Raw genomic sequence first — 11,155 nt, forward strand, 5'->3', positions numbered from 1 at the left:
TCACGTTGAACATACGTTTAACGAGCCCCATTGCTGGGGTTAGAAGTGGCGGCGGCCATAAACGCAAAAGGGTTTGGAAAACGGAGCCGTAGGGGTGGTTCTCGGAAACAGCTTTCGAACGTCACGTACTTCTGTAATTGTTCAGCCAGCACGGGAGACATTTAACGATCACCATAAAAGCTGATAATCGGCCACGGGATGAGAAGTTCCAGGCATTTTTCGAATACGATCATTCCTCCCCAGATATCGGTTCTTTTATGAAATTTGTCGTACCATACCGGCCGATTCATTGCGGTCGTTGGCGTGACCAATTATTTCCGGGTAAAATAGTCGAGCGTGTCGCGATAAGATCTTCAATTAAAAAGACCGGGACACTTTTATTACGGTTCTAATGATCGTGCCGTGTACTTACTGCTTTTAACGGGAAATGAATTTGTAATACGGATAATAAACGGCTAAAGCTACGAAGAAATGGTATCAAATTTAAGAAATTGGAACGACAAAGAATCTAAAATCAAATTTAAACCTCTAAAATCTTAACAAAGTGAAAATAAATGCACGATAAAATTGAAAATAAAATAATATAACTGCAGGGGAAATAATGAAGTTAATTAGCCGAATAGGAAAATGAATTCCATAATGCTGTGCAAAGCAAATAATAAAGTTGCTTCAGTAAAATTAGGACGTTTCTGAGCGCAACAGGGAATACGAATTATTTTCTATGAAAAACTTTTCATTGTTTTGCATGCCTGCGGCAGTGATATGAACAAACGACCCGTCACACGGTAGAATTTAATGTTTCGTCTACGATTTGATGTAGAATGACGTATGGGGTTACGGTAATGTCAGTAATGCTAGAACACGTCGAAAATTTGATCCGTCATACACGGTGATTTCATTATTAGATCGCCACAGGTGCGCCGATGGATCGATGGAAATGTTATTACTGGAACCGTTAACAGATTTAACAGATGTATATTCGTGTCAAACGTTGTTTCTATGGGTCTGTTTCAATACGATATCCTTGTAACCTTGCACCGTTGTGTGCGTTTGAATAATAATCTTGAAATCATACACGTCGTTCAGTGATTGAATTGTTAATGATCAGAAATTCCCTTGTTCGATATTTGCTTAACGTTTGAAGTTGACTATTTTCGATTAAAAGGGCTTTGTTCCTTTCAAGCTACCACCATTTTTATCACTACTAACCAATGACACGTTTGCTTTCAGGTATCCTGGATACGTAAAAGGGATTTACATATACTCACCTCGTCGATTTACGCGTACACGGGAGACGAAAGATTTTCCGTGAAACATCCGGAAGCATCCGATGAATGGACGTTGAAGATCGATTACGTCCAGCAACGCGATGCCGGGATTTACGAATGCCAGGTCAACATCGAGCCCAAAATGAATTTAGCCTTCGTGTTGAGAGTCGAAGGTAAAGCTGCACTTGCCTGACCATTCACCTTTCGATTAACCCTTTCGCGATTGAATGTTAAATTAAAAGGAAAAGTTCGATGTTGATTAATTTTAGGAAGGTTTAAGTATTTTCTCATTAACTTGGCTGAAATTAATTTCAAACTTATTAGCTGTCTTGAATCTAAATAAAAAGTAGTTAATTATTTGAGAATCGATCTCGCGAAAGGGTTAATCACAGTGTTCACAGAATCTCTGTATCGCTGTAAATATTTTGCGCAATTGGAGAATAGATGAGAGACAATTCCAAAGCTTCCATGCGTGTCTATCACCTGATCGATCAGGAAAGACACTTCCGGTATTCTGACTACGCACCAGCATGAGAAAAAGTACTGAAGCTTACCTTGCTTGCATGCTTGTCACCGTGAAACGTAACTTCTCTCAATAGGTCGGTATCCTGTCAATTCTTTTCTTTCTCTTTTTTTTATTTTTTTTTTTTTAATTTTTCTTTCTCTTCAACCTCGTCGAATCATCGATCGGTAGAAATCAATATAACGAACGTTACAATACATACTTGCAAGCCGTCGATTTCGTCTACCGGTACTTCTGTTGGGCAATTAATTCGCCTAATTGATTGCCCTGTCAACGTCGAGTGCACGTTGCAACCACCATCACTGCGACAACACTTCAGGTTACAACAGTGATGACGTTTCAGCGCCAATTAAAAGTCCTCGTGAATTATCGAGCATCGTCCTTGTCCGCGTATTAAGCACGATATCAGTTTACCAGCGTCACCGAGATCGACATTAGCAAACGTAACGACGTGTTTCGTTACAAGATCAATCGTTTCGCTTCACTTTCACCTCGAATTTTCTCTCAACGATCGTACAATTAACATTCATTTCGTGATTTTAATTAATCGGGACTCGCGTTCGCTTTTCTCCATTTTATAGAATAATAATTTTTAAAATAATTCAATAATGATAATTCAATCCGAAACGAATCAGAATTTTAAGCGGATTGCTTGCGAAGTTGGTTAATTTCTTTGTGGATCGTCGACGCGTAAACCGTTCCCGCGATTCACGAGGTTTTCGAAGGGTTCGCGTGCACGGGGGTAACGCTGTTCATTAATTATGTTCGTAGCCTCTGCGTGTACCTGTCCCTATCACGAGGCAGCGTAACGGCGCGTATAACAGTAATTGCTCGTCAGGTGGCTGGGATCGATATTTTCGGACGACGAAGCGATACAGTTACCTCGCTGATGAGGAATTAAATTATAAACGCGGTGTCTGCATTCGGACGACGTGAAACTTTGATGCGATAAAGTGGCCCTTGTAATCGAGCCTAATTACTTTCAGTTTAAACACTTTCAATGAAATTTCCGGACAACACGGTTATAACTCGAAACTGGGATACCGTGTCTGTTTCGAGATTCAATATTCCTCAAGAATATCGCGTACGATATTTTACTTCGCAAGAACGTGTTAAATGAAACGACGGTACAAAAGTCAGATATAAAAAAGGAAGGAAAGAAAATTGTATCAGAACATTCTCCTCGAGATATCCCGGTGGCAAGCCGAAGATAAATGCACGCGTTCCCCGAAAGAATCGCGAAGGTTGTTATCGCTCTCGAAGAAAGGAGGGCCACGAACAAACACCATGAATGAACAGCGATGCACGGTGCATAGATAGCTACGTACATAGAGGTGAATCGCACGTTTACCTATATCGCGGTGCTTTCGTTGGCAGTTCAATCCCCGGGCCAACCACGAAACAGTAGATCTCTCACGAGGAAATCGATTAACTCGATATCTTTTCTGTCCTCCCGTTCCAGAACGTGCCCCTGTCCCTGCCACCACCACACCGAACGCCATTCACCGGACGTTCAACTCAGGTTAGAATCACGCAAGAACAGACTCCTTTTCCGAGCTGTTGAAATGGCTGCTATAGACATTTTATTACGACCTGTATGTAGATTATGCCTGCCTGTCTCTCTATGTCTTTCTATCTACCCAATCTCTGTCTAACTGGGTGCCATTGGGTGTGTATATTCAAGGTGTCTCAACTTTTGCCACAAGTTCAATAAAATGGAATAATTAAAAAGATGATACTGTAGGAAAATTTATTATTTAATTTATTTATTCAAAGTATTGTTAATTTCAAATGTTTTTGAAGAAATGAAGACACCCAGTATATATACCCAGCTCGTGCTCTATCAGTGCATGCACGTCCTCGCCGTTTAGCGTTAATTAATGCACCCCTGGATGGTTTTGTTTTACGAGGGTAGGTCGAGCTGACTTTAGCGGTAAGAGATTCATTCCGCTGATCGTCACACGTTCTAAACTGAGAGCTGTGTTATGTGAGAACACGCGTTCTCTAATTACCTGTAAATTATTATTACTCCAGTAATCGCAAACCCGGCGAAGTTTCAAGTAGAAGGGTGGATTTTATAAATCAGATAGCGTTACGCGTGCTCGACAAACCCTCCTCTGGATATTTTCAACTGCATATCATTACGCTTCCGGCTGGATGCTCGATAATTCGTAGTTTATTTTGCGTCTGAAGTAGAATTATACCGGTGTTTCCCACCAGAGTTTCTTAATCCCTTCGAGGAGGCTAGGTGAGTGCCTCTCCTTTCGACGTTTCCCATTTTCATCCAATCGTGATTAAATTCGAAATTTCTGTTGTACGATTTTTTATCACTTATTTCCGCCAGTCTGATTGACACGATTGGGATTTAATATGAGATATAATATTCGTTTTAATGGTCAGACACATTAACCCTGATTCTGTTTTCCTCGCAATTAAGATATTCACGGTAATAACGTAACTTTAGCCGGGTTTCTCTCTTTTATTTGCGCAGACATGAACTTCGAAGTTTCATTAAAACTTTGAGGGGAATTCGTTTCGAATGTTAGTCACGAGCGTTGCTACGAAGCTGGCGAATATTCGCCCCTGAAATTTGCATACGGTATAATTTGATGATACAAAATCTCGTAATTCTCCGTATTACGAACGTGTATTAGAACGAACTACGCGTCATTACTGTTCTCTCTGCGATAATAATCTCTCCCGAATAATTCCAGATTTTTCTCCAACAATGTATGTGTGCATACCGAAGTGAACGAATCATTTTTTTAAAACCAATCAAGACTGCACTGCACGTGAACGTTAATTATTGAACGCGCAATCGTTATGGTGTTTTGTGGTCCTGTTTCAAAGTCGACGAGACGATAAATGAAATTGAAAAAAAGTCTATCGGTGAAATGTTTAAACGGCCGATTTCCGATGTATGTTGCAGCCGCTCAGGCGAAAATCCTGGGTCCGGAAGACGTTTACGTGAAGAAGGGTAGCACGATAAGCCTCACGTGCACCGTTAATGTGCAAAGTACACCGCCCAGCAGCGTTTCGTGGCATCACGGAGGAGCTGTGGTGGATTTCGACAGTCCCAGGTACAAGCCACGAGAATCAAGTTCTCGAGTTCGTTCAGTAATACCCTTTCACCTCAAACCCCTGTCCCGAATCGCGCTCCTATTTTCACGTTACCTCGTTTCCGTTCGATCGGTTACCTTACGATTATCGTCGCGCGTTCGCTGGGAAAATTTCTTGCATTTTCGGTATAACCAGCGCCAGCGAACAGAAATTTTCAATCCTTCGAGCAAGCACTCGGTATCACGTTAACGTTTAACTTGTTCGTGTTATCGTTTCTCCAAAGTACCTTGTAGAAAATCAAATTCTGTTGCTTCTCGTTCGAACGGTTTTTATTATAATTGAATGTTATCTACTTATCCAGTCGGTAGGATAAATTTAGTTTAGTTTCCAGGGACATAGTTGGAAATTCATGAAACCGGTGCAAAAGACAACGATAACACGAGCGAGTTTTAGTTGGAAACGCGTCTCGCTGTGGCGTCGCGACGTCGTTGCGTGGCGCGTGTCAGATATCCTTAGAAACTACTAACAAAACGTCACGCAAACGTGTGCGGTGAATAGTACGAAAGTATCTTTGATAATTCAGCGTTCACCGCAGGGGCGGTGTTTCCTTGGAGACCGAGAAGACGGAAAGCGGCACGACCAGCAGACTTCTGGTGACACAGGCCAGATTGACCGACAGCGGAAATTACACCTGCATTCCCAGCAACGCGAATCCAGCCAGCGTGATGGTCCACGTGCTGAATGGTAAGGGGCATTTTTATCCCTCGAACTCTTCTCGTTCGAGCCCGACGAGAACCACCCCCTTTCGCTCAGTCTACCCAGGCTTAATTTCAAACGGCGATCCGTCTTGCGCCCAGACGCTGCTGCGCCGTGACACACAACTTTCTTAATATCGATCCCCGTACTCTTCTTCTAACACCGTTTATCCTCGGTAAAAGACACTCTTCGCGATGCTTTTCACGTGCAAACGCGTTCGAGCTCGCTTGTCAAGAGCTGGATGCGATTTAAAATGGATTCCACGGACGGGGAATCCAAACTGAACGGTTCCAATGAAATATTGCGTTATTAACATACTTATTTTAGAAATCCTTCGATGAGTCGATTTATCTATTTTCAATCTATTGCACCTGCTTTCTCGACACGCGCGAATCCCGGGACGTTTCAGGACTGTGTCATGCACACACCCTTCCATAAACGTCGCGAGCAAACGCGTTTAAAAAGAGCCATGCATAGAGAAATCAGCAAGCATTTCATCGATTGAATCGCAAACACTTTAGCTCGCGTAATTTCATCCGTTTTTCGATGCGACACAAGACACGTCAGATGGGGTTATTTACATTACATTTAAGATACCGTCAGTGCCATTTCGATGGAGGACGTCACTTTCTTTCGCAATATCCACAGGGAAACTTGTATTCACGGAGATGACTCGCCACGATAAGCGGAATCAATTTTTTCCCCCGTCCATTATTCATCCAGAATTTCCAAAGGTTTCCAATCTGGAAAATTAATAAGCAGCCGTTCGATAGAACAAGGGTGCCGTATTAATTTTATTCCCCGGCGAACTATGGCGCGGCTGGTCGTCCAGGTTTGACGTTTTGAAAATTATCGAACCGTTCGCCGATTCACCCTGGCCGTACGTCGAAGACGTATCGTCGACCCTTTTACATCGCGATTGTTCGACAAATTCCTCGACAATGGCCTGTCCCCGTGTCGCGGGATGCAACTTCAATGGCGCGCCTCGGCGACGAGGAGAAAGGGACAACGGTGTTCATTCATCAAGGCATCGAAATCCCTCGTCATAAAGTTTGACAGGCTCGTATATTGGTGCCGTGGCAAGTACTCGGCCCCTCACGCATACTCCACACTTGCTTCTGATCTATTGTCAGCCGGCAACACTCGCAATAACACGAGCAATATCTTGCTCGGCGAGTTCACCAATCTAGCCGCGTCAATCATCGGCAAACTCGTGGCGCGCGAGTTCCCGCCACGCGGAAAGTCTCGCTGAAAAGCGTCAGTCTTGTAACTTGACGACTCACTCTCTATTTCTCTCTTTCGATAAACATATTAAACCAGGAGAAAAGGTTTAGAATAATCAGTTACTCTATTCTCGGATAGCGAATCACCGATCAATTAATAATTGAATTTCCAATTGGCACGGAGGCGTCATTTAACCCGGATATCAAGCATTCGGTCGAGTCATTGACGGTACAAAACCGGCCGACAATGAACTGCTAATCAACACGGTATGAATTATGGCGCAAAGATTAGCGCTAGCTGGATTCCATTAGCGGATTTCAATCGAGCATACTTTCGATCAGTTTCAAACGTCGACGCTGCATACCCAACAGAAGCGGCACGTATAGGGACATCGATCAGAGGGTGTTACGAACGTTCGGCACCAGCTCGCTGTGAAACAAGCGGGGAAAAGGCAGCCTCGCTTCCGGCCAGTCGGATGAAAATTAATGCAACACAGTTCGTCTGCATAATTAATTTACAATCGAGCGACCGCGCGAGGGGGTGGTTCAGCCCTCGTCTCGCCATCGACGTTATTTCAAACACGGCTGATTACTCGGCAAAATTGACCGCAAATTTCAATTATTTCGCGATAAAGCTGCACGCAACGCCGCGGATTATCCGTGGACCGGTCGCACTATCTGGTCCGCATTAACGCAATTACCAGGCTAGAGGGCTGGTCGAACCCCGGCGACGAACGACGTCGTTTTTCGACGAAACGACACACCCTGGGGCTCGACGCGACCAGATCGGCCACTTCCCTCCGATCGTAAATCCCTTGTATGCCGCGTACGCGCGAGAAACGCGATTCGCCTAACCGGGCCGCAACGCGCGCCGCTCGTGATTATCTTTATTGCTGCCGGATGTTGCGTTCACCGGCCACGATCATCCGGCCGATACACCGTTAACATTTGTCTGGATATATGAAATGTATGTATGGAAATCGCTGGATAGTTCCGTGATTAACGCTGCTTCGGGTGCTTCTACTGCTATCGTACCTTCTGCTTTCTGCGAGTTCATTGGCGGTTTCATCGTGTCCCTGATATATCTGATGACGATTCGAATGAAACGTTGAATTTCCAAGCGTCGTTGATGCATTTTTCACTGAAAAGACCGACATTATTTCCTGAAGCGAATTCACGAGCGTGACGAATATGCGGTTGGAAACAGAGGACGGTGGGAAAGTAGAACGAAAGTTTTTTTTTTTCTTTATGTTCCAGGCGAGCATCCAGCGGCCATGCAGCACGGCGGAAGTTGCGGCGTGACACCCACCATTCTGCTCGCGACCTTCACCCTCTTGATCGCGAACCTGCTGAGGTGAGCAGCCTCGTGAATCGTGTCGGCTTCGTAACAACCAAGTTAAACTCGTTTCGCGAAATGGGATGGTTGAAAGTGTGGCTGGAAAATGGGACGCCTCGGTTCCCTTTTTGCCATCGGAACCACGAGACCCGGATGTTACAGTGAAAGAATATGAGTGACCAGAGTTGACCGAGTTCTCGTCGACGTTATAGAAAGAAAGGATCGAGGATAAACAGAGTGCAGTGGATCGAGTGATGGAACCAGTGACGTGGAAGTGGATGATCTTTTCTCACGTACGTTTTTACCGACAATTTAACCCCTCTAAACTATTATTCCTATTTCTCTAGCAAGCTTCACTCCGTGACACGTGCATCGAGTGTGAATAGTTCGCGAGTAATCCACAGTGTGAAACGTTCGCTTTGGTGAATCCTGTGAATATTGAACCTTCCCTGTGAATAATCAAAAACCTCTCAGTTTAATCGTTGAACGAGCGTACCTCGGCGTGGAAAAATTTTCCCGTAACCGAGATGCGTAGAACCGATAATTACCGTCGAATCGTATCGCCGTAGATAGCGTAAGTTTTTTCTGTATATAAAGAAAGGGACAGACGTGAAAATGAATAGGGTTTTGTCGCGACCTCGTTTGTACAGTACAATACGTCTGGGAAGAACGAAATGTAGGATCTGGGCAGCGTTTGTATATACAGAAATTTTTCAATTTTATTTTACCATTTCGCTATTTTAATATTCGATTGAGAAATGATAAAATTATAGAGTGAAACTCGTACACAGTGGGAATATTTTGGGTCTTTTTAATTATTTTCTGTTACTTGATTAAATTACTCTCTAATTAATGACGAAAGGGTTAACGATTCATAACGAGAAATTATCTCAATAAATATAGATTTGTGGGAATCGACTAGTTGAAAGTTTGCCCAGGTCTGACTAATTACCCTCGATTCTCCTCGAAACGTCTGTAATTTCATCGACGAACGTGTGTTGTTCTTCCTCGTTTGAAGAATGTTTCTGTTTCTCGAGAATTGCTCACGATTATCTGCTCAGTCTGTTTCAGGGAACGCAATTGTTTCATTCGTGCCTGGTTTTTCATTTTCCAGACGTTTCGCAATCATTCGTATCCATCGATGGTTCAACGATGATCGTCTAATCAAAATGCAATCACATTGAATATAAATTTTAAGACTCACCAGATACGCGATCGTTGTAGGGTTCGTGTATAGTTAAGTGTACCGGGGGATGATGTGAATGTACATTTCTATAAGATATGGATAAGAGTATCGTTAACAGGATGTGGCATTCCGTTACTGTGTGTAAATGCTGCTAATTATCTGAAAATTCTAAAACGAGAAAAATGAAACATTTGCGACGCAACGTAAATGAATACAGTAAATCTCGTTGTTTCACGTGTTTCTTTTCGATTCCCTAGAATTACGAAGAGTTTTGCATCGAAGTCATTCTAAACGACGAATCGAACGAACGTTTATCGAGACGGTGCTATAATTCGTTAAGTTCTTTCATAGTCAATCAAACGAAGCTGGTTTCTTTCGCGAATCAACCTTCTTAGATCAACGTCGCGAGATGATTCACGATTTATGGACAGTAGTAGTTGATTAGAGAAATTTACTACTAATGTAACGAGTAAACGAATATCATAACAAAATTAGACAATTAAGGCGCGACACATACCTTTAGGTCTAAATATACATATAGATTTTTTATAATGTTGTACCACGAGGAGAAACTTAGGTTCTACGGTGTAAAACAGACTGCCAGAACGAATTCACGGTGTTGAAAAAGAACATTGCAATTGGTAAGAATGAATTTCGAATATAGACGAAAATGATATACATATATATATATATATATACATACACATTATTCCTTCTTGTATAGTTTATACGGTAATTTATGTCGTTGTGAGAGGACAATATTTTAAAGTTGACGCGTGAGGACTAACGTTAAAGTGAACGATTTTAGGCAGAATTAATGAGAACGACGGTGAATGATTATGATCGTGTGTGATAATTTCAAGAATCTGACGTTCCTGGATGAACGTTGAACGATTTTCACGATGTTGGAAACAAGAGAACGATCGTCGGTGAAGTTTCATTCGATTTTTCACGGTAGACACTTTTTCCTCGATCCCTCGAGTCTCGTTCCATTTCCAATGATACCGTTCATCTGATATGGTCACGGTTTCGCGTGATACAAGAACGTGGGTGAGAGAATAGACGAAGAAAATGAAAAGAAAACAAAGAGAGAATAAGAATATCGAGAGAACGTTGTTGTTCGACGACTAATCAATAAACGCGGCCACCCCCGCATAATTATGGAATGTTGCACAGATTTATAGTTAAGCCTAGGTCGCATTGTACAAACAGTTCATAACCGATAATGTACCACGTTATAGAGGGACGTCAGTATGAATCAAAGAGACGGAAGTAAAAGAAAGGAGAGAAAGAGAAAGGAGCGACAAACGAGTACAGACTATTATACTGTAAAGATATTCATCGACGTGAATACTGTTTCAATAAATGTAATGATGATACAAAACGACTACCACGTTCGTTCTCCCCCGCATCAACGTTTATTTCTGTCGTTTCCTTTCACGGACTAACAATCAGTTCTTCTTCTCCTTGCAAACCGCGTCCCTTATCGAAACGATACACAAATTATTCGATCATTTGCATACCGTTTGAGTGATTCCTTCCCGTAAACTCGATGCAAACAGGTTCTACTATTTGCACAACAACGGTGTTCGAAAATGAGAACGTGATCGATGGAAAGTCAAGGTGAAAAGGAGAGAAAAAAAGGAATTGTAGCTTGAAAATTCGAATCGATGATACATCATCGCGAGCGCAAGAAGTATCGCTTAATCTCGCAAATGTCAAATTCTCCTCGGAACATTTTCAGATTCAATCTCTCGAGCCTCGTGTCGGAGAAGTAACAAAAGAAAAGGAAGACCCTTCGGA

General features: G+C 42.6%; 1 protein-coding gene across 1 annotated transcript in view; it reads left to right on the top strand.

Moving 5' to 3' along the window:
• The window catches only part of LOC114872767 (zwei Ig domain protein zig-8-like), a 78,801-nt gene extending 68,088 nt beyond the window's left edge, over positions 1-10,713 (top strand). Inside the window, exons 4-7 of the mRNA XM_046288712.1 lie at positions 1,231-1,441; positions 4,721-4,871; positions 5,435-5,595; positions 8,088-10,713. Of these exons, the coding sequence (XP_046144668.1) occupies positions 1,231-1,441; positions 4,721-4,871; positions 5,435-5,595; positions 8,088-8,188 (624 nt within the window). The 3' untranslated portion in view covers positions 8,189-10,713. The remainder of the gene's footprint in view (positions 1-1,230; positions 1,442-4,720; positions 4,872-5,434; positions 5,596-8,087) is intronic.
• The last annotated feature ends 442 nt before the right edge of the window (positions 10,714-11,155 follow it).

The sequence above is a fragment of the Osmia bicornis genome, chromosome 14 (genome assembly GCF_907164935.1).
Source record: "Osmia bicornis bicornis chromosome 14, iOsmBic2.1, whole genome shotgun sequence".
Lineage (NCBI taxonomy): Eukaryota > Metazoa > Arthropoda > Insecta > Hymenoptera > Megachilidae > Osmia > Osmia bicornis.